General features: G+C 47.4%; 1 protein-coding gene across 5 annotated transcripts in view; it reads right to left on the bottom strand.

The window, feature by feature from the left end:
- Positions 1–27,085, bottom strand: part of eif2ak2 (eukaryotic translation initiation factor 2-alpha kinase 2) — a 295,245-nt gene that overhangs the window by 213,309 nt on the left and 54,851 nt on the right. For 4 of the 5 annotated variants that reach the window (XR_005943052.1, XM_041188176.1, XM_041188175.1 and 1 more), the window contains exons 2-3: positions 14,061–14,191; positions 10,217–10,337 (exon numbers count right to left, since the gene is read on the bottom strand). Coding sequence is in view for 4 of the 5 variants with exons in the window: in XM_041188176.1 (XP_041044110.1) it covers positions 10,217–10,337; positions 14,061–14,179 (240 nt within the window). In the remaining variant the exon portion in view is untranslated. Of the gene's footprint in view, positions 1–10,216; positions 10,338–14,060; positions 14,192–14,939; positions 15,004–27,085 lie in introns of those variants that run through there. The other variant, XM_041188177.1, reaches the window with a different exon arrangement.

Raw genomic sequence — 27,085 nt, 5'->3', positions numbered from 1 at the left:
ACCCATCCTTTACAACACCGGGGACAGGTAGAACCTCAGCACATAGTGACACTTGGTGTTTGCATACTGAGGGTCTACGCACCGCTTGATGCAGCCGCACACAAAGGTGGCCATCAGTATGAGAGCGATGTTGGGCACGTTTTTCCCCCCTTTATTTAGAGGCTTGTACATCGTGTCCCTGCAGACACGATCCATTTTCAACCTCCGGGTAAAGCGAGAGATGGCTCGGGTGATCGCCATCGCGCAGGAGTCTGGAATGGGCAAGACCTGAGCCACGTACAGCAACAGCGAGAGTGCCTCACACCTGATGACCAGGTTCTTACCCACAATGGAGAGGGAGCGTCGCTCCCACATGCCCAGTTTCCTTTTCACCATAGACACTCGCTCCTTCCAGTTTCTAACGCGTGCCCTGGTCCCTCTGAACCATATCCCCAGCACCTTCAGGCCGTCAGTCCTGACGGTGAAGAGGACAAAGGATCGGTCAGCCCAGTTCCCAAAGAACATGGCCTCACTCTTCCCATGATTTACCTTGGCTCCCGAGGCCAGTTCAAACTGGTCGCAGATGTGGATCAGTCTGCGCACCAACAGCAGATCCGAGCACATCCACCATGTAGGTGTGCGATATTCTGTCAAAGGCCTTCTCCTGAACCAGGCTGATGAGGCAGATGTCCACCCCCTTGCCCCCCTGTCCTGCACATAGGCAATCATATCCCTGAGCAGTGCGAGGCTGTCTGAGATCTTCCTGCCAGGCACAGCGCAGATTTGACCCGATTGGCGATGACCTTGGACAGAATTTTATAGTCCACATTCAACAGTGAAATGGGTCGTCAATTTCTAATTTCCTCCCTTTCTCCCTTGTGTTTGTAGATGAGGGTGATAATGCCTTTCCTCATGGATTCTGACATACTGCCAGCCAGGAGCATACTCTCGTACACTTCTAGCAGGTCTGGGCCGATCCAGTCCCACAGAGCCGAATACAACTCCACCGGCAAGCCGTCGCTTCCGGGAGTTTTACTCCTCTCGAAGGACTCAAGGGCCTCAGTCAGTTCGTCAGGAGTTAGCGCTTTGTCCAGGCTCTCCCTTGTATTGTTGTCTAAGACCTCCGTGATAGAGGACTGGAAGGACTGGGAGGCCGTGCTGTCTGTGGGCTTCACTTCATACAATCCGGCATAAAAGGATTTGCTGATCCTCAAAATGTCGGATTGCGATGACTTTACTGAGCCGTCTTCTTCCTTCAGGCTGCTGGTCACAGAGCTCTCTCTGTGTACCTTTTGGAAGAAGAAACATGAGCACGTCTCATCCTGCTCCACGGAGCAGACTCTGGAACAGAAGATGATCTTGAAGGCCTCCGAGGCAAAGAGTGAGGCTTGCTGGCTCTTCACCTCTTGGAGTTCCTCCTTGACATCGACCCCCATCGACTGCAGCCGGAGCAGATTCTGCATGTTTTTCTGGAATCGGGACATTTCCATCTGTTCCTTTCCAGCTTTCTGGGTGCCTTTGAGGATGAAAAACCTCTTGATGTTTCCCTTGATCGCTTCCCACCAGTGTGTCAGGGACTCAAAGAGGGGTTTCACGGTTCTCCAACCTTTGTAATCCTCTTGAGCTCCTCAATGTTCTCTGGGGTCAGCAGTTGCACGTTTAGCTTCCATGCCCCCCCTGCCCACCCTCTGGTCTTTCTCTAAGTGGCAGTCAGCCAGTAGGAGGCAGTGGTCAGAGAAGAACACCAGCTTGACATCGGTGGATCTGACTGTGAATGCACGGACACAAACAGGAAGTCTATCCTGGAACAGACAGACCCGTCAGGCCGCGACCAGTTGTATCTACGCTGCGCTCCATCTGCAGGGTTGCTGAAGACGTCGTGCAGCTTGGCATCCTTTGCTGTTTCCATCAGGGATCTGGATGTAACGTCCAATGTGCTGTTGGCCCTGCCGGATCGTCCAGCCGCATCGATGATGCAGTTGAAGTCACCGCCCAGAATGACCGGCCTGGAGGTTGCCAGCAGCAGTGGGAGCTGCTGAAAGACCACCAGCCGCTCGCCCTTTTGTGCCGGGGTATACCCGTTAATTAACCAGAGTGGAGCATTCTTGTACATTACGTCTGCTACGAGGAGGCGCCTGCCCACCACCTCCTTAACCTGGGAGATGGTGAAGTTACCTCCCCACAGCAGAATCCCCAGGCCAGAGGAATGAGAGTCGTTTCCTTCCGACCAGATCGATGGCCCATGGGACCACCATCGTGACCATTGCCTGTAGGAGCTGAGGTGCGGTATCGCACACTCCTGCAGAAACAACAGGTCAGCTTTGACCTTGGCAAGGTAGTCCAAGGTCACAACACATCGCGTAGTAGATTTAATGCTACGCACATTTATGGATACAATCTTTACACCCATTTTAAAGCAGTTAGTCGCTTACCAAACCTGTTGTCACTGAGAGTTCCAGACCATTGGTCTGCTCCTTCATGCCCGTAGTGTGCTCAAATTGCTTCACTTTGGATGGGCTGAAGAAAGCGTCCTGACCCTCCCCATTGGAGATGTTCTGCTCGGGAGGCATCTGGGGGTTGGTGCAGAGAGCGGGGTTTGAAATGTCCTCTGTTAGAGAAGCTTCTCCAATACTCTCCCTCTCTGGGGCGTTGCTGCTCCCGGCTTCCCGGAGCTGGGGTGCGCTGAGCGCCTCACTGTTCCCAGATTCCTGGGGCTGGGGTGCACTGGCCTCTTCGGGTTGTGGGCAAAGTTGGGCTGCGCTGGTCTCTTCATTGTCTCCAATGTTCTGGAGCTCGGGTGTCTCCTCCTCCAACTCCCTAGAGCTTTGCCACTTCTTCTGTCGGTGCCACCCTGGCACTTCTTCGTTCAAAGAGCTGCTGCCTTTGTCACCCATGTCGGATGGGAGATGCCTCTTACCACTTGTCTGGTCCCTCCTTAGCCCCTTCTTCCTTTTGGCTCTCTTCACCAGCTGCCACTCCCCCTGCTGCTTTTCCCTGCTGCCTCTTCCTCCGTTGATTCGCTCTCCTGAGGAGTGAGAGGTTCAGGGGGCAGTGCTGTTGATTGGCTGTCTGTTGCCTCAAGCTTTTCCTCCACCTTGTCTCTCTCTGTGTCCTCCTTTGTCCCATTGTTCTCCCTGGGGGCCTTGGTGGTTGGAGTGACATGAAGCATTTCTTCTGCTTCCCCCTCGTTGGCTTTGTCTGCCTGTGCATAAGTGAGGCAGCGTTTGGGGTAGGTCCTGTAGAGGTGACCTGTCTCACCACACAGGTTGCAGCACTTAGCCTGTTTACAGTCCTTTGTCTGGTGCCCTTCCTGTTTGCAGTTCTTGCAGAGGGCGGCGCTGCAGTTGGCCGCCACATGACCAGACTTGCCTCATGAGTGACAAAGTTTGGGTTGCCCAGCGTAGACAAGGCAGCCACGGCTTCCCCCGATAGCGAAGCTGGAAGGAGGGTGGAAGATGGCTCCCTTACCGTCGGTCTTGAGTGTGACCTTAACCTGGCGTTTACATGTCCAAATCCCAAAGGTGTCTCTAACCTCGGTGCAGCTCCCAACCTTGTCAACGTACCTGGCGAGGAAGGTGAGCATGTCGGCGACAGGGACGTAGGGGTTGTAGAGATGCACTGTCACCACACGGTCCCATTACAACAGCAGAGCAAAGAGCAGCTCCACCGTCAGGATCTTCATCTCCAGTTGGTCTCTCTTCTCCTCGAACACCTTCAGGAACTTGACGCAAGCCGCCACTCGCTTGAAAGTCACGTCGAAATATCCAGCGCTGGGGAAGTCTTGCAGGGAGTAGATCTCCTCTGCTTCAAATCCACACACCTTCAACAGGATCCACTTGATGAAGAAGGCCCGATCCATGGGTGCTCCTCCTTCACTGTCCTTCACCATGACCCGGACGGTGTTAGGTACCCCATGGTATGGGGCTCGACTGGTTATAGCCATCGCTTCACAACCTTGTCCTGGGAGAACCATGATCATGGTCTCTCCCCTGCCTGGTAAGTTATCACATGTGCGGCAAGCATTAGACGTCCTTAATTACTGTTACAGACAGGGAGAACTGGTGGGATGACTTCCTCCTTTCCCCTCACCTCTTGGTGGTTCACAAAAAGATGCATATTTTACAGGCAGTGTTTTAAAACTTTTTTGAGTGTTGTGACTTTAAAGGATAAATATAAACAGGCTTTCTGCAGATATCCAGACACCAGGAGCTGTAAATTCATAAATGGTTTCCTATCCAGAATGCCTTTTCAAGGGGAGGGTACTCCATCCACGCATATTTACATTACAATGTCTTTCCAGAGACATCAGTTAGTTCTTTGTTTGTGCAGAAATTACTAAAGTCACCTGACTCCCTGGAATCTATTTTGGGTCCAGGTAAATTGTCCATATGTCATGATCTTTTCCTTAAAAAAGTAAAAAAGTCCATCATATATTTGCGGGCATATGACGCAAGCATGACATTACTGATTGAAGGTAGCTCCTCATTCTTTGAGAGAGAATTAACCTCCACAGATTAATGGGCTAGTGCCATCATTCCATAAGGAGGTGTCACTTAATATGTCTGCAACTTTAAAGATGCCATAATCTGCAGGGAACAAAAGATTTTCCTTCACTTTAAGGAGTACCAGAAAGTAGTGCCATCGACTCAGCGACACATGCGGAACTAGAAGTGTTTGTTGGCCAAACACAACTGGTTTCTGTGACCTCGAACCCTGTCTTGGTCAACACACCAAGTTGGACTCTGACCAGAAGGTGAGGATAGATCAGTCACCCATTTTAATAAACCCCCAATAATTCAACATTGGATTGTCATCGCTCAATCTAACAATAAAACAGCTAGCTGCTTTCACATATTTGGGGAAGAGATAGGAATCAGATTTTGAGAGGAAATGTTGTACAAATCAGGAGTAAAGGGGCTTTTGACCTAAAGCTATAGGCGCTCGACCTGAACGGAAGTGAGGTAGCGCGAGGTGACATTAGGTGAGCGCCCTGGAATCATCCTGCACGCAAGTTGGCGGGCGCATGCGTGTGTCGGAGCTGCGCCCGCCAACAACTAAAGTGCCACTTAAGGCCGTTCAAAAGCCAATTGTAACTCGATTTTACGTAGCCCACACGATTTCACACTCGTGGCATAGGCAAAATGGGCAGGCGGGCATCCACTTTTAACGAAACCTCATCCAAGGGCGGGATAAGAAGGGTCAGCAGCATTGCCAGTGTGAGTAGTCAAGAGTTTAGAAGATAGTTTGCTGGTGGTTACTTATTTGAACATGATAACTTCATCTCTGTTCTGAGCTCCAGTCATAGCATTGCCAGACTTCATTTCAGGACTCACTGGTGTCTGCAAGGCCCCTGGATGATTTGGACTGTGTGGACCCTTCCAGGTATCAGACAGCCTTCCTTTAACCTGGTAATGGGGGTTGTGATGTCCGTTGGTGGCACCTTCTCTGAGGAAGAAGAGAGGAGCAGAAGGGAGAGGAGTCCAAGTGTTCCAGGGGAGGGACCTGTGGAAGAAGAGACGCAGGCACAAGGGACACAGGGCCAGCAAGTAGTCGAAGGCAGAAGGGGCCACAGAAGGCACCACTATCCTGCTGCCAGGGTTTACAGGCGGCGATGCAGCTACCTCAATATATCCGAGGTGTAATGTCGAAGGAGGCTCCTTCTCTCAAGAGTGACCTCCATCTGTCAGATGATTGGGGCTGAGATCAGCTCCAACTGTGTGGGTGGACACCCCATGTCAGTGGCTCTTAAGGTCACAGTTGCCCTCAACTTCAATGCTTCCAGATCTTTCCTGGGGTTAGTAGGAGATCTTTGTGGAGTCCACAGTTGTGACAAACTGGTGACAGAAACTCTATTCAGGCAGGTAATGACATTTATTCATTTCAGTATGGACGAGGCCAGCCAGGCTGAGACAGCCAGAGACTTTGCAGCGATTGCTGAATTTCCCTGCATCCAGGGTGCAATCAACTGCACATATGTGGCCATTGAGGCGCCAGTGGGTCAGCCTGGTGCCTTTGCCAACAGGAAGAGATTCTACTTGATGAAATTCCAGACAGTTAGTGACCACCAGACATAGATACTACAAGTCTGTGCAAGGTACCTTGGCAGCTCCCATGATGCTCACATACTGTGACACTCCTAGGTGCCGAGGCTAATCAGTGCTCCAGCCCGAATGGATGGATGGCTGTTGGGTGATGAGAGCTATCTGTTGAAAAGGTAGCTTCCGACACCTTGCCACTACCCACGAACAGAGGCAGAGCAGCGTTATAAAAGGAGCCACGCTTCCACAAGGGCGGTGGTAGAGAGAACCATAGGTCTTCTGAAGATGAGCTTCCAATGCCTGGACTGTTCAGGGGATGCACTACAATACCCTCCAAAGTGAGTGTCACTGATAGTGGTTGCGTGTTGCGCTCTCCACAATCTGGCATTGGCAAAGGGGGACCCACTGGAGGAAGAGGATCTCAAGGGAGCTCCACAGGCCACAGAAGATGAATCCAGTGGTGAGTCAGAAGAGGAGCCCGGTGAGGAGCACATGAGAATGTGGAACCAGACCTCTGGATCCTTCATTGAGGTAGGCACACCAGGGGCGCCTTAATCCAACACTCCTTCAGCTCGGCTGGCAAAGATCTGCTTCCACCTCATGCCAGGGCTGCCGCCTCCATCCTGGATGTCTGAAATGACCCTTTCCTTTGAACCCAAAATCCACTCAGTGCGTGTGGAATAAAGTTTAGAGCCACACACATCCAGCGTTAGGTACTGGCGTGCCCTGCACCTACAAAACAAGTGAACCATACTCAAGCCATTAGGACAAAAGCAAAGTTTATATTATGTTGGCACTCACATCAAATGAATATAACAATATATGGTGTTAATGATCACACCAGTAAACAGATTAACAAAATATGGCAGAACAAAACGTCTCCTTGCCTAACATAAACAGGTGGAACCAAACTCACAACATTTTATTCATCCTTAAACTTCATTGGGAAAAGTATCTTGAGAGTAAAGGCACTTTAGTTAGCTTTGCTTCATTAACCAATGGCTAAATGATTAAACCAAAGATTTAATTTCACCAGAGTTTAACTTACTACAAGTTAATTGAGAAATTATTCAAATGTTCTGCTCTAACAAATAGAAGCAAGCCTGTATAAAAGTGGCTTGTAATGTTTTGGTGGTAAAATGGAGAACATGGCAACTAAAGAAAAGACATGAAGGAGGAATTATTCAAAGCGAAGAAATCGAATTGCTACCACACTTCCAGCAAGAGGCACAGAGGCACACAGAGGTGAGAGCCACACTGAGAAAATTCTTGATCATTAGGATTCACCAAGAGGACAGTAGCATTTTGGTATGTTACTGGAGTAGTTATCCAGAGAAGATCAGCTGACATTTCCAGCCGCTGGTAAGACCATTGTTCCAGTCTCCTGGACGGACTCCGTAGATTCTCCACTGGCAGCCTTCAGGGAGCTGCCTCTGCTGCTTTTAAAGTGCCCAACAGGGTTGCCATTGGACCCAGCGCCTGACAGGCTCCCGGCCCCGTCCAGCCCTTCCCGACCATTGAGGCTGGGCGGACCTTAATTGGCCATCCAGTGTGAAATCGTGGTCGCAGCTGGGAGCGGATTCCACATCTGCTTCCATTCCCACCGACTTGACACACATGCCATGTGTGAAATTCAGGCCATAAGGTCAGGTTGGGTGGTTAATGCTAGTGTGTAGTGAATAGATAAAGTCTGAATCCCACGGAAGTAATAGTGGGAGTTCCGGCTAATGGTAGCCATATTTCTGAGTAAGTCAGGCTGGTACATTGTATGGGAATACCCCTTAGCCAAGAAAAAATAGAAAGATGACATTGTTGGGAAGCCTTGTGATATGAGAAGGGAGGAATATGTGGGGTATTATAGAGCCTCTTTGCACATAGAATCAGTACATCGGTCCTGGGACAACATTTATACCTCAGTCACTATCACTCAAGAACACAGGAGATTTGGTCATCACCTTGTGGCCAATTGTGAGTTTGCTGTGCGCAAACTGGGTGCCATGTTTCCTACATTACAACAGTGACTACACTTCAAAAATACTTCATTGGCTATAAAGTGCCTTGGGATGTCCCAGGCTCTTTAAAGGACATGTATAAATAAAAGTCTTTCCTTCTTTCTACTTATTTGACCTAAATATCAAATAATTGTGCCTCTGGAGCGAGGATCTCTGTGTTCTGGCCACATTCCACTATGTTAGAGAGTGTGAAGGGAATTTCGGGATCTAAATACATGTACTTGAGCTTTTTGGGTATTTACTGAGTAGCATTTGACAGATTTTGAGCAGCGGAGTAATGATAGGATGATTCTCTCCTTTTTCTAGCTCTCTACTGACTGAAGACAGATATGTTTTAAAAAGAAATTGTTTTAACCCTGAGTGCTGTAACTGTTAAGAATAGACAAATGACAAGCCTTCTTCTAAGTTTTTAAAAAAGAATAAATATTTATTACTCAACACCCAAAATGCATTCGCAACCACGTCCACTCACACATTCATACACACACATACACAGAGAGAGAGAGAGAGAGAGAGAGAGAGAGAAGAAAAGATGATTACAAAAGAGGTAGCATGTACTTAGGGCTTAAAATTCCAAAAATTTACTGTTACATTTGCTTTTCCCAAGATGAAGTCTTGGAAAGTTGAGGCCTGTGATTCTTTTCTGGTTCACTTAAGGAATGGATTCTGGAAGTTGATGAAGGTGGATTTGCAGTGGTTTACTGCTCACAGTTGCAGATTTCCCTTGTCTCACTCTAGTTGAGGTGCAGTCAAACCCCTGTGGTGCAAAACTGGTTTGGTTCTTCAAATAGATAGGTAAAATTCTTTGCCTTTTGATGGTTCTTAGCCTGTTCCTTTGCTGGTCTAGATTTTCCTGCTTCTATTGCTCCAAAAATGTACCTTGTTAAATGTCCCATAACATGTGACCATAGTACATGATTTTCATTGTCCTTACAATTATCTCTGACGACTTGGCCATTGACACATGATAGGGTCAAGTTTCACACATTATTGAGATAAAATGTTTTTTTTTCCAAACCCATTCTTTGAAATTCCACTCCAAGACCAAAAGGTTTGTGAGTCTACTGTAAAACAGCTTATTTAATTATTTGGATAAGGGTAGCCATTAATCCACAGGAAAGATTTGTTGCATTTTAATGATTTCTCAATGCGATGTCGCAAAAGTTCGTTTGCATTTTAATGTCTTCCCTGGACATGAAAGCAAGCTCTAGGGCGTTGTATAGTTCCATCAATATTGACGGATAGAAAAGGTCACCTGACCTCTTAGCTCCATTTTGTTTTAAAATTAAAGTGTACATTCTCCATAATCATTTTAAGGTAAAATGCTCATTTTGAATTTATGTTCCGTAAATCTATGAATCCATATTGGGTGAGTGTGACATAATTGAGAGTTAAGGAGATGGGAGGGTATGTTAGAATGGAGGGCATGAAAGGGTGGTGGTTCAACTATTCTAAGTGACCAGGATTAGGACTGTGAGCAAATAGGGTGTGCAATCTGAAGGGGGCTGATACAGATGGAGGGTGGCCAAGAGTGTTGGGTTGGATGAGGAGAGGAGGTCGCTGATATGAAATGGGGAAAAGAGGAATGGGAGAAAGGACACTAAAGAACAAGAGGTAGAAGATGACCCATCAGATGGAAGAATGTTGAAAGGAACTGGATCATCACGTGCATGGATTTCCTGAGAGACAATAAGGTAGTAACTTGTTTGGAATTGCACAATATCACATCCAGTGTCTTGGGATATGAGGCATGTTGTCTTGGCAACCCCTAATGAAAGGAAGTAACTTGCATTCATATTGCGCCTTGCCACGCCTGCAGGATGTCTCACAAAGTTTCAGAAATGACAAATTTGTTTCGGAGAACAGTCACTGTTGGCAAGTTGACAAATGCCAGAAATTCAGCAAATGAGGTGAATGGGCAGTTAATCTGGTTTTTGCTCTTGTTGGTTGAGGAGGAATGTTGGCCAAGGGGTGAATGTTGGCCAGGACACCAGGAAAACTCTCATGCTCTTTTTGAGTAGTGGTCAGGGAATCTTTCATGCCTGCCTGAACAGACATTTGGGGTATTATATATCATCTGAAAGTACTACCCCCTTGAAGAAAGCATTAAAAAGTCTTAAAAATAAAACCATAATGCCTTTTTTTTTAAAACAGGAGTTAAGGAATAAAATGTAATATATCACTTACCATATTTTGAAGATTCAAAGTCTCTAAAGCAATTTTAGCAGCATTGTACTTAGCTTCCTTCTTGGTTTTGCCCTGGGCTTCAGGGAATGTTTCTTCACCAACTTTTGCACAGAATGTGAACCTAAAGTAAAGCAAAAGGAGCATTGGGCTAGAGCAGCAAAACACACATTTCTTCTTTCCTGCCTCTACCTTTATAGATATTTAAGGCAGCTGTGAAGATTGGCTCAGGGGCCTTGAGATTCGTGCAGACCTGCTCCGCTCTGTGGTACAAGTACAAACCAGTATACCAGAAAGACTGAACAGGTTGGGGCTTTACTTTCTAGAAAAAGGAGACTGCTGGGGGTCTTTAAAATTATGAAAGGATTTGATAGGATAGATGTAGAGAAGATGTTTTCACTTGTGAGAGAGACCCAAACTAGAGGCCATAAATGTAAGATGGTCAAAAATAACATCGTAGGGAACTCAGGAGAAGCTTCTTTACCCAGAGAGTGATGAGAATGTAGAACTTACTACCATAAGGAGTTAAGGTGAATAGCAGAGATGCACATAATGGTAACCTGTGAAGGATAAAGGATTTGAAGGCTGTTGAAGGGGTGAAATGAGGACAGGTGGAAGGAAGCTCCCATGGAGCACAAACACTGGCACAGGGCTGTTGAGCTGAATGGTTTCTTCTGTGCTTACATCTTTTATATTATAAAACAGGAAGAAAAAATTTCAAGACAGAATTAGCACATAACCCACATCAATCTTCATTTGGTAAAATGTCAGGACCTTGCATTTCTCTGGATTATATTGCACCTTCAATTTCTCCAACCAGTGATTGAGTTTGCCAACACCCTTGGAAATATAAGGCAAATCAGTGATCCTAGGCTCTCAGCATGGAGCCTTGCTTGACAATTTACAAAGGAGCTAAGTGGCCATGTTAAAAACAAAGTCTAAGTGTGAGAAATGGATGTTTTTAAAAATATTTTTAGGGAATATTGTGTTATTCTGTGAAGAAGGGTGTGTGTGTGTGTGTGTGTGTGTGTGTGTATGATTTAATTAATCTGGGCAGAGATTAATAGGAGACAGGTTGTTTGGTGGGGGGTGATTTAAAACATGAAAGAATAGAGGCATTAGGTTGAGATACAAGTGAATAAGTTAGATCTAACATTTGCATTTTTAGATAGATTGAGAGTTTGAATTTCAAAGGAAAACTAGAGGTAACAAGAACCATGTTTGCACCTTGCAGGAGTTCCATATGTAAATAGAAGTAGGTTTATTATATTTTATTGACCCGAAAGCAAAGGTAAGTTGGGGGCATGAAAGATTTTATATTTGGAAGGATTTGAGTTTCAAAGAGGTGTGAAAACAATGGAGCCTGAGATGAAAGGGAAAAAAGGTATTTTAGAGTTATCGTGGAGAGTTTAAGGGAGCTGTTTGAGCTGTGGTGACTGGAGCTGGAGCTAAGCTGTTGAGCTGGAGCTGAGTTGGGTGCTGTGGCTCTGGGCTAGGAGAAGATACAGGTTTTAATCAGCCATCCAGTCAAGCCAGAAGTCTTGGATTGCAAAAAACAGTTTTATTCTGAAGTTTGGGTTTCCACAGCAGAGTGGAAGAGAGTTATGGGTCTTGTGGTATGCCTTTATAAGACCATATGACATAGGAGCAGAAGTTGGCCATTCAGTCCAAGTCTGCTTCGCCATTCAATGAGATCATGGCTGATCTGATAATCCTCAACTCCACTTTCCTGCCTTTTTTCCATAACCTTGATTCCCTTACTGATTAAAAATCTGTCTATCTCAGCCTTGAATATACTCAACTACCCAGTCTCTGCAGTAAAGAATTCCACAAATTGGCTACATTCAGAGAAGAAATTCCTCCTCATCTCTGTCTTAAATGGGTGATTTTTAATGATTAATTATCTAATAATTATTAATGCTACAGCAGTTTGACTTGGGTAATATTACTGGAGTTTTATTGTAAAACATCTATAAGGAAGTGTTGCCTGGTGGGTCGGACCAAGTAGAGAGTCTTTTTGGCGGAATATTTTGTAAGACTAAGTTTAACTGTGTAACTCTAATCTTGTGTGCTTAAGTTTTATTTTATTCTTGCTAATAAAACTTCTACTTTTAATTTTTAAAATTCCCAAAGTGTTACTGGACTTCCTTCTGCTGAGATCAGTACAACATCTTCTCAATCTCAAAAATACAAAACAAAGGGTATGGCCCATAAGGCAAGTTCCTCTCTGCGATTAACATCAGCTGTGGTCATAACGTGAGTTAAAAAACAACTTTGAAAATTAAGTCCAAGGATGTCAATGGCCCCTTGTTTTGCCTTCAATTTACTGACCTATAAAAGTTTAAATACTGTACTATTTGATTAGCTACTGATTTATTTTGGTTCTGTATAAATTTACACCTTGTGTAAATATAGTTCGTGATTTATTATTTTTCGTTTAGCGTTTTCGGATGCAGTGTGTGACGAATTTCATGTTTGGGAAAAAGGGAACTTTGGACTTCTGAAGGCTTCCTCACCTCATGCCTGGGCGTGTTATAGCCTAATTAATAGAGATCGGTTGTTATGATGAGTCAACAACTCCACAATTGTCGTATCATGCGTCTACCAGGATAGAAGAAGTCGAACTAGACATACTCGAGTATGATGAGTATCTTGCATACCTTTCCAATGTGTAGACTGAGAAATGAGTCATTGTTAATCTTGTGGTACACTCACCTATCCACTGGATGGACTGGCCTGGAAACTGGCTTGTTGCTAAGAGCATTGGTAAATAAAGACTGAGTTCCTTTTTGCAATGTATTCATTCTTGGATTATTGGTATTTCAGCAAGGCTGGCATTTATTGCCCATCCCTAGTTGCCCTTGAGTTTTTAGGTCTTCTTCTTGAAGTGCAGTCCACATGGTGAAAATTCCCCCCTGGTATCATGAGGATTGTTTACAATCTTTACAATTTTGATAAAACAAAGTGGTTTGCTAGGCCACTTTTGAAGATAATCAAGAGTCAGACATATTGATGTGGGTCTGGAGTTACTTACAAGCTAAGCCTTATTGGGAGACCACATTTCCTTCTCTGAAGGATATCAGTGAATGGGTTGGATTTTTGCAACAATCACAGAGCTTCATAGTCACGGTTACTGATACCAACTTTCTAAAACCTGAATTCAAATTCTCAAACTGCCCATGGAGGAAGGAGGGGCTTGAACTTACATTCTCAAAATTACTAGTTCAGTAACATTATCACCCTACTACCATACCCAACACAATTTGCAAGCAAGTTTTGCTGCTGGCACTCGAAAATTGGTCATATTACATACAGAATGCCCACATTCCAACAATGGCATTGGTAATGTCCCTGGCCATCTGAAAGCTCAAAACTTTGGCACTGGCACCGACAGGACAAGAGAAGTTTCGAGACACACTCAAAAGTAAAGTGCATTTATACGGTGCTTTTAATGGAGTAAGGCATTCCAAGATGCTTCATAGGAATATTTTCAGACAATATTTGACACTAGGTCACATCAGGAAATAGTATGAAGGTTGTCCAAAAGTTTGGTTCGAGAGGTAGGTTTTAAGGATTTCTTAAAGGACAGGAGAGTGCTAGAGACACCGAGAGGTTCAGGGAGAAAATTCCAAAGGTTAAGGCCTCAGCAGCTGAAGACATGGCCACCAAGGGGTGCAGTGATAAAAGTGGGGAATCCACAACAGGCCAGAATTGAAGATCGGAGTGATCTCGTCAGGTCATAGAACTGGAGGAGGTTACAGAGACAGGGAGGAGGGAGTGTTTCTTGGTGTGGAGTTATGCAGCTTTGGATGACAAGGTCAAAGAAATATATTCCTAAACTACTTACAAGATGTCGTGAGCTGGTCCTTTCATTTTGCATTCCCAGCTCAAAGGTTTTTCAATGTTCTTTGCATACAACTGGAGTTGCTCCACAGCCATGTGTAAAGCAGATCCTGAAGTCGTCATTTCTTCCAGGGGCTGCAAAAATCAAGATTCTCAATTCAAAGCATAGAGGATGTCATGAGATGATAAATAATATTTTATTACGGCCTTCCCAGTGTTCCAGTTATTCTCAGTGGTAAGACTTTCATTTGCTGCCTCTTGACTGTGGATGCCTCAGTCCCTTGCTCCGGTTGTCTTTGCAATAATTCCCAGCTAATTCTGCTGATTGCTTTGTTTTGCCACAAAACCCTGTGAGGAGCACTGTAGATTCTTCCACTAGCTTCAAACTACACAATCATCCAGCTTCTGTTCTCTCACATAAATCAAACTGAGATTAAGCCTCACCCATATCCAACATGGTGAATGATGAAGTTAGCTTTTTCTCTGCTTAAATTGCAAGCCTACTTACCTGTCATTTACTTTGACTATCTTCTTTCAGTGAACTGCAAATTGCACACTCAAGATCCAAACTGCAACTAAAATTTTCAGCAAACACCCAGTTAAATTGAAATCAGAAAACTACCCTAAGCTCCACCCATATCCATTACAATGTCCTCGAACAGATCTTTGGGCTGAGTATACCTCATTTAAAATTTCTTCTTTGATGAAAGAAATTGATTTGATAACCCTTTTGGGTTCAGTGAATGCTTTAGCTAGCTCTAATTCAAAATATCTCTCTGGGCTGCCCTTACTGAAATGATTGCAGACGTTATGTCTCCACCAAAGGGCCAATAGTGGATCATACATTGTTTAAGATTCTCCACCTGCTGATTTGTGACCTTACCTTTCGAGCTGTTAACCTCTTAAGTCAACATGGTCCCAACCTTTTAAGTGCAAGAGACTCCAAGCTCCAAGGGGGTGATCTAATTGAGACAATTAAAGGATTTGATAGGGTAGATAGAGAGGGAAAGTCCAAAACAAGGTCTCATATGAGAGCTGTTCAGAAGCACATGCTGACATAAAGGGTAGTCTAAATCTGGAACTTCTCTCCAAAAAAAGTTGTGGAGGTTGGGATCAGTTGAAAATTTCCTAACTGTGATTGATAGATTTTTGTTAGGTAGGGCTATTAAGGTTTAGGGAACCAAAGCAGGGAGATGGATTTTAAAATATAGATTGGTCATGATCTAACTGAAGGCTCAAGGACCTGAATGGCCTTCTCCTGTTTCTTTCAATGCTTTTCTCAGTCTAAGTGATACATCAAGTGTAGATTCAAAGGCAGCTGATTGTCATATTCTCAGAATGACCCAAAGCATTTCACAATTATTAAAATACATTTGAATGTTGTTACAAAAGCAAACACAGCAGCCAACCTATGCACAGTAAGATCCCACAAAGTGCAATGAAACTAGCTAACCTGCTTTTGGTGGTTTTGCTTGAGGAAGGAAAGTTGACCAAGATCCCAGAGAGGATGTCTACACATGCACCTGAGCAGGCAGCTGGGGTTTGAGTGGTTGAGGAAAATAGCAAAGATTCATTTAAGGGGAAGCCAGATAAGTGCATGAGGGAGAAAAGAATAGTAAGATATGTTGAAGAAGAGGGTGGGAAGGTGCTTGAATGAAGCATGAACACCAGCAATGACATGCTTTGTCAAATGGCTGGTAACTGTGCTGTAAGTACCACGAGTTTAAACTCTTACACCCTACAACTGAGTGTTCCCTCACTGATGCATCAGCCTAAATTATGTGGTCAAGTGCTGGACTTGGACCAAATCTTAGGGGCAAGACTGCTATTAACTGAGCTAAGGCTGATGCCAGGCAAGTCAAAGGACCTTCTTTCTAAAGAGGTTAGTTGGATGGAAACAGTTCTCAGTATTAACTCTTCAGCTGTCCATCCCTTCAGGGGCAATAATGTAAGCCCATTTAAAAATGAATGGCACTCGTGGTACTTACAGCACAGTTACCAGCCATTTGACAAAGCATGTCATTGCTGGTGTTCATGCTTCATTCAAGCACCTTCCCACCCTCTTCTTCAACATATCTTACTATTCTTTTCTCCCTCATGCACTTATCTGGCTTCCCCTTAAATGAATCTTTGCTATTTTCCTCAACCACTCAAAGCGGCAGCAAGTTCCACACTCTCATCACTCTCTGGGTAAAGAAAGTTCTCTTGAATTCCTTGTTTGATTTATTAGTGGCTACGTTGTATTTAAGGCCTCTTGCTTTACCCTGCAAGTGAAAATATTTTCTCTATATCTACCCTGTCAAACCCATACATAATGTATTTATCCAGCTTCCCCATAATGTGCATCTAATTCATTCACCTCAACTGCTTCAAGTGATAGTTGTTGTATAAGGACAGAGACAGCACCTCTGACAGTGCTGCACTCTCTCAGGGCTGTAGGGGGAATGTCAGCAAAGATTGTGCTCAAATCTCTAGAGTAGAATTGAACAAACCACATTTCTAGCTTCTGGGTAACTATAGCAATGACCCACCCCAACCCCACCCCGGAACTCCCCACTTCCCTGATCTCCAACGGACCACAAGACTCCCCACACTAACCCCCACAAGTCCTCCAAACCCCTCTCCCCAAGTACCCCTGACTACACCCTCACTGCCCCAACTGTCCTCCCCACTTCAACTACACCCCCACCCCACTGACTGCCCTCCCCACCCTGGCCAAACCCCCAGACTCCCGACTAGCGCCCTCCCCATTCCCCTGACTATACCCTGCTCCTAAGTACACCCTCACCACCCGACAATTCCCCCCCACACCCCCAACTGTCCTCCCACCTCCGACTCCCCAAGTGACCACTTGACCTCTCCCACTGCCCACCACCCACCACAACCTCCAATTACCACCCAAGTCACCCCCCGCCCGACCCATCCTACCCCTTACTCCCACCCCCAGCCTACCCCATCCCAATCCTGCACATTTGCATTATGAATGTACATTCTCCCTGGCTTCTCAGCCCCTGGACTTTTAAACTTACCTGCTTTACGGCAGCTAGTGCTGTAAATACAGGGGCATGTCCTCTTACCTCCGACAAAGCAGCCCTGGACTGACAGCCTCAGGAGTGCGCTATGCTACACAGGTTTCACCCAGCCTGGCTCGGAAGGTCGGTTAAGATAGGAGCAGCTGGATTTCCAGGTAAGGATATAAGAGCATCATGGCAATCTGACTCAATTACCATTCTACTGGAAGTTGCAACCCAATGTTTCTGTTCCATTCCACTTACACAGAGGTTGGGCACCAGACTGGACAGAGTGACATGACATGGTGCAAACATATGAAGCTGCCACAGGCAGGATATTGCTGCTGCCTGGACGAGGGAGTCAGAATGGTCTTGCATGATGGCACAGCCCACAAGGCATGAAGAGCATACTTTAGATGTGCAGGCTTCATTGGCTTGCAGCTCTGGTCCATCCCTATCTGACAATCCCTCACCCATGGGGACCCAGGATTTTATGCTCCCAGAAACAACATGGAGAGTCTTTGCAAGTGATTGGAGCTTCAACATCGGACCTTCCAATACGTCAATGGGAATGAAACTGGGAGAAACATGGAACAGATGGCTGATCCAATATTGCCTGATGTGTCCTATCATCCAAATCTAAATCATTCCCCCATCTGCCGCACTGCACCCCTCTTCATTGAAGGCAATCAAACTATGGCAAATTGGGGACACTACTTTCCCCAATTGCCTCCCATAAAAGGTCATATTACAGCTCATGGAAAACCCAAGCTTCTTTGTACTAGGCACAGGGGAAAGAGAGGCCCTGAGTTGGAAGGATGATACAGGTCTCGTGCAATTCTCTTTAAGATGCATTCACATCACAAACCTAGCACCCATGCAAAATAATTTCCTTGCCTGACCTGACTCCAGAGCAAAGCAGATGTTAAACTTGCAGCTTAAACTCAGAGTTAAAGATTCTAGAGGAAGTGAGTTCAATCCACATCTTGAAACTTGAGCACATCTTCCAGGCTATCACACCCAGGGAGCGGTGTGTTGATGGAGGTGCTGTCTTTTAGATGAGCCGTTAAAGCGAAGACCCATATAGCACCTTGGGTGGGGATAAAAGATCCCATAGCACGACTTGAAGTGTAGGAAAATTCTCTCTAGTTTCTAGGCTAATATTTAGCTCTCAACCAACAACATTGAACAGTTTATCTAGTCCTATCACATTACTATTTGTGGGACCTTACTGTACTCCAAATTGGCTGCTGGACAAGGCATTATAGTCAAAAAACCAGAGCCAGACATTTCAAGAGTGAAATTAGGAAACACTGTAAACACTGCAGAAGGACTGTAGAAGTTTAGAATTCTCTTTTGCAAATGGCAACTGATGCTAGATCAATAGTTAATTTTAAATCTGAGATTGAACATTTTTTGCTAACCAAGGCATTAAGGGATTTGGGACAAAAGTGGATATATGGATAGGGTTGACCAGACATTCCAGACTTGCTGAGACAGTCCTGGCTTTTCATTAAACGTGGTGTCCCATCAATTTCCTCAAAATGGTTCAATGTCCTGATTTACAGCTTTCGCAAATATTCTGCAGGAGCAAAACCAGTTCAAATAGAATTTAAGTTTGCACGTGTCCTAAGTCGGTTACTTTGTCCTACAGTCAGTGCAGTTTGTGCCTCTCAGCCCCACAGTCGGTGCTGTTTGTGTCTCTTTGCCCCACAGTCGGTGCAGTTTGTGTCTCTTTGTTCCACAGTCGGTGCAGTTTCTGTCTCTTTGCCCCACAGTCGGTGCAGTTTGTGTCTCTTTGCCCCACAGTTGGTGCAGTTTGTGTCTCTTTGCCCCGCAGTCGGTGCAGTTTGTGTCTCTTTGCCCCGCAGTCGGTGCAGTTTGTGTCTCATTTCCCCTCAGTCGGTGCAGTTTGTGTCTCTTTGCCCCACAGTTGGTGCAGTTTGTGTCTCATTTCCCCTCAGTCGGTGCAGTTTGTGTCTCTTTGCCCCACAGTCAGTGCAGTTTGTGTCTCTTTGCCCCACAGTCGGTGCAGTTTGTGTCTCATTTCCCCTCAGTCGGTGCAGTTTGTGTCTCTTTGTCCCACAGTCAGTGCAGTTTGTGTCTCTTTGCCCCACAGTCGGTGCAGATTGTGTTTCTCAGCCCTACAGTCGGTGCAGTTTGTGTCTCTTTGCCCCACAGTTGGTGCAGTTTGTGTCTCTTTGCCTCTCAGTTGGTGCAGTTTGTGTCTCTTTGCCCCACAGTTGGTGCAGTTTGTGTCTCTTTGCCCCACAGTTGGTGCAGTTTGTGTTTCTCAGCCCTACAGTCGGTGCAGTTTGTGTATCTTTGCCCCTCAGTCGGTGCAGTTTGTGTCTCATTGCCCCACAGTTGGTGCAGTTTGTGTCTCTCAGCCCCACAGTCGGTGCAGTTTGTGCCTCTTTGCTCCACAGTCGGAGCAGTTTGTGTCTCTCAGACGCAGAGTCGGAGCAGTCTGTGTCTCTTTGTCCCATAGCCGGTGCAGTTTGTGTCTCATTGCACCACAGTTGGTGCAGTTTGTGTCTCTTTGCCCCACATTTGGTGCAGTTTGTGTCTCTTTGCCCCACAGTCGGTTCAGTTTGTGACTCTTTGCCCCACATTCGGTGCAGTTTGTGTCTCTCAGCCCCACAGTCGGTGCAGTTTGTATCCCTTTGTCCCACAGACGGTTCAGTTTGTGACTCTTTGCCCCACAGTTGGTGCAGTTTCTGTCTCTTTGTCACTCAGTCGGTGCAGTTTGTGCCTCTTTGCACCACAGTCGGTTCAGTTTGTGACTCTTTGCCCAAAATTCGGTGCAGTTTGTGTCTCTTTGCCCCACAATCGGAGCAGTTTGTGTCTCTTTGCCTCTCAGTCGGTGCAGTTTGTGTCTCTTTGCCTCTCAGTCGGTTCAGTTTGTGACTCTTTGTCCCACATTTGGTGCTGTTTGTGTCTGTCATCCCACAGTCGGTGCAGTTTGTGTCTCTTTGCCCCACAGTCAGTACAGTTTGTGTCTCTTTGTCCCACAGTTGGTGCAGTTTGTGTCTCTTTGCCCCACAGTCGGTGCAGTTTGTGTCTCTTTGCCCCACAGTTGGTGTAGTTTGTGTCTCTTTGTCCCACAGTTGGTGCAGTTTGTGTCTCTTTGCCCCACAGTCGGTGCAGTTTGTGTCTCTTTGTCCCATAGTCGGTGCAGTTTGTGTCTCTAAGCCCCACAGTCGTTGCAGTTTGTGTCTCTTTGCCCCACATTGGGTGCAGTTTGTGTCTCTTTGCCCCTCAGTCGGTGCAGTTTGTGTCCCTTTGCCCCACAGTCGGTGCAGTTTGTGTTTCCCAGCCCAACAGTCGGTGCAGTTTGTGACTCTTTGCCCCACAGTCGGTGCAGTTTGTGTCCCTTTGCCCCACAGTCGGTGCAGTTTGTGTTTCCCAGCCCAACAGTCGGTGCAGTTTGTGACTCTTTGCCCCACAGTCGGTGCAGTTTGTGCCTCTTTGCTCCACAGTCGGAGCAGTTTGTGTCTCTCAGCCCCACAGTCGGAGCAGTTTGTGTCTCTTTGCTCCACAGTCGGAGCAGTCTGTGTCTCTTTGCCCCACAGTCGGTGCAGTTTGTGTCTCATTGCCCCACAGTTGGTGCAGTTTGTGTCTCTTTGCCCCACAGTTGGTGCAGTTTGTGTCTCTTTGCCTCTCAGTCGGTGCAGTTTGTGTCTCTTTGCCCCACAGTCGGTTCAGATTGTGACTCTTTGCCCCACATTCGTTGCAGTTTGTGTCTCTTTGCCCCACAGTCAGAGCAGTTTGTGTCTCTTTGCCCCATATTTGGTGCAGTTTGTGTCCCTTTGCCCCACAGTCGGTGCAGTTTGTGACTCTTTGGGCCACATTTGGTGCAGTTTGTGTCTGTCAGCCCCACAGTCGGTACAGTTTGTGTCTCTTTGCCCCACAGTCGGTGCAGTTTGTGACTCTTTGTCCCACATTTGGTGCAGTTTGTGTCTGTCAGCCCCACAGTCGGTACAGTTTGTGTCTCTTTGTCCCACAGTCGGTGCAGTTTGTGTCTCTTTGTCCCACAGTTGGTGCAGTTTGTGTCTCTCAGCCCCACAGTCGGTGCAGTCTGTGTCCCTTTGCCTCACAGTCGGTTCAGTTTGTGACTCTTTGCCCCACAGTTGGTGCAGTTTCTGTCTCTTTGTCACTCAGTCGGTGCAGTTTGTGTCTCTTTGCCCCACAGTCGGTGCAGTTTGTGTCTCTCAGCCCCACAGTTGGTGCAGTTTGTTTCTCTCAGCCCCACAGTCGGTGCAGTTTGTGTCACTTTGCCCCACAGTCGGTTCAGTTTGTGACTCTTTGCCCCACAGTTGGTGCAGTTTCTGTCTCTTTGTCACTCAGTTGGTACAGTTTGTGTCTCTTTGCCCCACAATCGGAGCAGTTTGTGTCTCTTTGCTCCACAGTCGGAGCAGTTTGTGTCTCTTTGCTCCACAGTCGGTGCAGTTTGTGCCTCTCAGCCCCACATTGGGTGCAGTTTGTGTCTCTTTGCCTCTCAGTCGGTGCAGTTTGTGTCTCTTTGCCCCACAATCGGTGCAGTTTGTGTCTCTTTGCCTCTCAGTCGTTGCAGTTTGTGTCTCTTCGCCCCACAGTCGGAGCAATTTGTGTTTCTTTGCCCCACAGTCGGTGCAGTTTGTGCCTCTTTGCTCCACAGTCGGAGCAGTTTGTGTCTCTCAGCCCCACAGTCGGAGCAGTTTGTGTCTCTTTGCTCCACAGTCGGAGCAGTCTGTGTCTCTTTGCCCCACAGTCGGTGCAGTTTGTGTCTCATTGCCCCACAGTTGGTGCAGTTTGTGTCTCTTTGCCCCACAGTTGGTGCAGTTTGTGTCTCTTTGCCTCTCAGTCGGTGCAGTTTGTGTCTCTTTGCCCCACAGTCGGTTCAGATTGTGACTCTTTGCCCCACATTCGTTGCAGTTTGTGTCTCTTTGCCCCACAGTCAGAGCAGTTTGTGTCTCTTTGCCCCACATTTGGAGCAGTTTGTGTCCCTTTGCCCCACAGTCGGTGCAGTTTGTGACTCTTTGGGCCACATTTGGTGCAGTTTGTGTCTGTCAGCCCCACAGTCGGTACAGTTTGTGTCTCTTTGCCCCACAGTCGGTGCAGTTTGTGACTCTTTGTCCCACATTTGGTGCAGTTTGTGTCTGTCAGCCCCACAGTCGGTACAGTTTGTGTCTCTTTGTCCCACAGTCGGTGCAGTTTGTGTCTCTTTGTCCCACAGTTGGTGCAGTTTGTGTCTCTCAGCCCCACAGTCGGTGCAGTCTGTGTCCCTTTGCCTCACAGTCGGTTCAGTTTGTGACTCTTTGCCCCACAGTTGGTGCAGTTTCTGTCTCTTTGTCACTCAGTCGGTGCAGTTTGTGTCTCTTTGCCCCACAGTCGGTGCAGTTTGTGTCTCTCAGCCCCACAGTTGGTGCAGTTTGTTTCTCTCAGCCCCACAGTCGGTGCAGTTTGTGTCCCTTTGCCCCACAGTCGGTTCAGTTTGTGACTCTTTGCCCCACAGTTGGTGCAGTTTCTGTCTCTTTGTCACTCAGTTGGTACAGTTTGTGTCTCTTTGCCCCACAATCGGAGCAGTTTGTGTCTCTTTGCTCCACAGTCGGAGCAGTTTGTGTCTCTTTGCTCCACAGTCGGTGCAGTTTGTGCCTCTCAGCCCCACATTGGGTGCAGTTTGTGTCTCTTTGCCTCTCAGTCGGTGCAGTTTGTGTCTCTTTGCCCCACAATCGGTGCAGTTTGTGTCTCTTTGCCTCTCAGTCGTTGCAGTTTGTGTCTCTTCGCCCCACAGTCGGAGCAATTTGTGTTTCTTTGCCCCACAGTCGGTGCAGTTTGTGTCTCTTTGCCCCACAGTCGGTGCAGTTTGTGGCACTTTGCCCCACAGTCGGTGCAGTCTGTGTCTCTTTGTCCCACAGTCAGTGCAGTTTATGCGTCTCAACCCCACAGACGGGGCAGTTTGTGTCTCCTTGCCCTACAGTCGGTGCAATTTTTAGCACTTTGCCCCACAGTCGGTGCAATTTGTAGCACTTTGCCCCACAGTCGGGGCAGTCTGTGACTCTTTGCCCCACATTCGGTGCAGTTTGTGTCTCTTTGCCCCACAGTCTGTGCAGCTTTGGACTCTTTGCCCCACAGTCAGTGCACTTTGTGTTCTTTGCCCTACAGTCAGAGCAGTTTGTGTCTCTTTGCCCCACAGTCTGTGCAGCTTGTGTCACTTTGCCCCACAGTCAGTGCAGTTTGTGTTTCTTTGCCCCACAGTCAGAGCAGTTTGTGTCTCTTTGCCCCACAGTCGGTGCAGATTTTGTTTCTTCGCCCTACAGTCAGTGCAGTTTGTGTTTCTTTGCCCCACAGTCAATGCAGTTTGTGTCTCTTTGTCACACAGGCAATGCAGTTTGTTTCTCTTTGCTCCACAGTCGGTGCAGTTTCTGTCTCTTTGTCCCACAGTCAGTGCAGTTTCTGTCTCTTTGTCCCACAGTTAGTGCAGTTTGTGTCTCTTTGCCTCTCAGCCGCTGCAGTTTGTGTCTCTTTGCCCCACAGTCGGTGTAGTTTGTGTCTCTTTGTCCCACAGTTGGTGCAGTTTGTGTCTCTTTGCCCCACAGTCGGTGCAGTTTGTGTCTCTTTGTCCCACAGTCGGTGCAGTTTGTGTCTCTTTGCCCCACAGTCAATGTAGTTTGTGTCTCTCAGCCCCACAGTCGGTGCAGTTTCTGTCTCTCAGCCCCACAGTCGTTGCAGTTTGTGTCTCTTTGCCCCACAGTCGGTGTAGTTTGTGTCTCTTTGTCCCACAGTCGGAGCAGTTTGTGTCTCTTTGCACCACAGTCGGTGCAGTTTGTGTCTCTAAGCCCCACAGTCGTTGCAGTTTGTGTCTCTTTGCCCCACATTGGGTGCAGTTTGTGTCTCTTTGCCCCACAGTCGGTGCAGTTTGTGTCTCTCAGCCCCACAATCGGTGCAATTTGTGTCTCTTTGTCACAGAGTCGGTACAGCTGTGTCTCTCTGTCCCACAGTCGGCGCAATTTGTGTCTCTTTGCCCCACAGTCGTTGCAGTTTGTGTCTCTTTGCCCCATATTCGGTGCAATTTGTGTCTCTTTGCCCCACAGTCTGTGCAGCTTTGGACTCTTTGCCCCACAGTCAGTTCAGTTTGTGTTCTTTGCCCCACAGTCAGAGCAGTTTGTGTCTCTTTGCCCCACAGTCTGTGCAGCTTGTGTCACGTTGCCCCACAGTCAGTGCAGTTTGTGTTTCTTTGCCGCACAGTCTGTGCAGCTTGTGTCTCTTTGCCCCACAGGCGGTGCAGTTTGTGTCTCTTTGCCCCACAGTCGGTGCAGTTTGTGTCTCTTTGTCCCACAGGCAATGCAGTTTGTTTCTCTTTGCTCCACAGTCGGTGCAGTTTCTGTCCCTTTGTCCCACAGTCGGTGTAGTTTCTGTCTCTTTGTCCCACAGTTAGTGCAGTTTGTGTCTCATTGCCTCTCTGCCGGTGCAGTTTGTGTCTCTTTGCCCCACAGTCGGTGCAGTTTGTGTCTCTTTGTCCCACAGTTGGTGCAGTTTGTGTCTCTTTGCCCCACAGTCGGTGCAGTTTGTGTCTCTTTGCCCCACAGTCGGTGCAGTTTGTGTCTCGATGCCCCACAGTCAATGTAGTTTGGGTCTCTCAGCCCCACAGTCGGTGCAGTTTGTGTCTCTTTGCCCCACAGTCGTTGCAGTTTGTGTCTCTTTGCCCCACAGTCGGTGTAGTTTGTGTCTCTTTGTCCCACAGTCGGTGCAGTTTGTGTCTCTTTGCCCCACAGTCGGTGCAGTTTGTGTCTCTTTGTCCCACAGTCGGTGCACTTTGTGTCTCTTTGCCCCACAGTCATTGCAGTTTGTGTCTCTTCGCCCCACAGTCAGTGCAGTTTGTGCGTCTCAACCGCACAGTCGGTGCAGTTTGTGTCTCTTTGCCCCACAGTCGGTGCAATTTGTAGCACTTTGCCCCACAGTCGGGGCAGTCTGTGACTCTTTGCCCCACATTCGGTGCAGTTTGTGTCTCTTTGCCCCACAGTCTGTGCAGCTTTGGACTCTTTGCCCCGCAGTCAGTGCAGTTTGTGTTCTTTGCCCCACAGTCAGAGCAGTTTGTGTCTCTTTGCCCCACAGTCTGTGCAGCTTGTGTCACGTTGCCCCACAGTCAGTGCAGTTTGTGTTTCTTTACCCCACAGTCTATGCAGCTTGTGTCTCTTTGCCCCACAGTCGGTGCAGTTTGTGTTTCTTTGCCCCACAGTCGGTGCAGTTTGTGTCTCTTTGCCCCACAGTCGGTGCAGTTTGTGGCACTTTGCCCCACAGTCGGTGCAGTCTGTGTCTCTTTGTCCCACAGTCAGTGCAGTTTGTGCGTCTCAACCCCACAGTCGGTGCAGTTTGTGTCTCCTGCCCTATAGTCGGTGCAATTTGTAGCACTTTGCCCCACAGTGGGTGCAATTTGTAGCACTTTGCCCCACAGTCGGTGCAGTCTGTGACTCTTTGCCCCACATTTGGTGCAGTTTGTGTCTCTTTGCCCCACAGTCTGTGCAGCTTTGGACTCTTTGCCCCACAGTCAGTGCAGTTTGTGTCTCTTTGCCGCACATTCGGTGCAGTTTGTGTCTCTTTGCCGCACAGTCGGTGCAGTTCGTTTCTCTTTGCTCCACAGTCGGTGCAGTTTGTGTCCCTTTGTCCCACAGTTAGTGCAGTTTGTGTCACTTTGCCTCTCAGCCGGCGCAGTTTGTGTCTCTTTGCCCCACAGTCGGTGCAGTTTGTGTCTCTTTGTCCCACAGTCGGTGCAGTTTGTGTCTCTTTGTCCCACAGGCAATGCAGTTTGTTTCTCTTTGCTCCACAGTCGGTGCAGTTTCTGTCCCTTTGTCCCACAGTCGGTGCAGTTTCTGTCTCTTTGTCCCACAGTTAGTGCAGTTTGTGTCTCTTTGCCTCTCAGCCGGTGCAGTTTGTGTCTCTTTGCCCCACAGTTGGTGTAGTTTGTGTCTCTTTGTCCCACAGTTGGTGCAGTTTGTGTCTCTTTGCCCCACAGTCGGTGCAGTTTGTGTCTCTTTGTCCCACAGTCGGTGCAGTTTGTGTCTCTTTGCCCCACAGTCAATGTAGTTTGTGTCTCTCAGCCCCACAGTCGGTGCGGTTTGTGTCTCTCAGCCCCACAGTCAATGCAGTTTGTGTCTCTTTGTCCCACAGGCAATGCAGTTTGTTTCTCTTTGCTCCACAGTCGGTGCAGTTTCTGTCTCTTTGTCCCACAGTCGGTGCAGTTTCTGTCTCTTTGTCCCACAGTTAGTGCAGTTTGTGTCTCTTTGCCTCTCAGCCGGCGCAGTTTGTGTCGCTTTGCCCCACAGTCTGTGTAGTTTGTGTCTCTTTGTCCCACAGTTGGTGCAGTTTGTGTCTCTCAGCCCCACAGTCGGTGCAGTTTGTGTCTCTTTGTCCCACAGTTGGTGCAGCTTGTGTCTCTTTGCTCCACAGTCAATGTAGTTTGTGTCTCTTTTCCTCACAGTCGGTGCAGTTTGTGTCTCTAAGCCCCACAGTCGTTGCAGTTTGTGTCTCTTTGCCCCACATTGGGTGCAGTTTGTGTCTCTTTGCCCCACAGTCGGTGCAGTTTGTGTCTCTCAGCCCCACAATCGGTGCAATTTGTGTCTCTTTGTCACAGAGTCGGTACAGCTGTGTCTCTCTGTCCCACAGTCGGCGCAATTTGTGTCTCTTTGCCCCACAGTCGTTGCAGTTTGTGTCTCTTTGCCCCATATTCGGTGCAATTTGTGTCTCTTTGCCCCACAGTCTGTGCAGCTTTGGACTCTTTGCCCCACAGTCAGTTCAGTTTGTGTTCTTTGCCCCACAGTCAGAGCAGTTTGTGTCTCTTTGCCCCACAGTCTGTGCAGCTTGTGTCACGTTGCCCCACAGTCAGTGCAGTTTGTGTTTCTTTGCCGCACAGTCTGTGCAGCTTGTGTCTCTTTGCCCCACAGTCGGTGCAGTTTGTGTCTCTTTGCCCCACAGTCGGTGCAGTTTGTGTCTCTTTGTCCCACAGGCAATACAGTTTGTTTCTCTTTGCTCCACAGTC

The sequence above is a fragment of the Carcharodon carcharias genome, chromosome 5 (genome assembly GCF_017639515.1).
Source record: "Carcharodon carcharias isolate sCarCar2 chromosome 5, sCarCar2.pri, whole genome shotgun sequence".
Taxonomy (NCBI): Eukaryota; Metazoa; Chordata; class Chondrichthyes; order Lamniformes; family Lamnidae; genus Carcharodon; species Carcharodon carcharias.
Note: the sequence above shows the minus strand (reverse complement) of the source record. Positions and strands in the feature narration are given on the sequence as shown.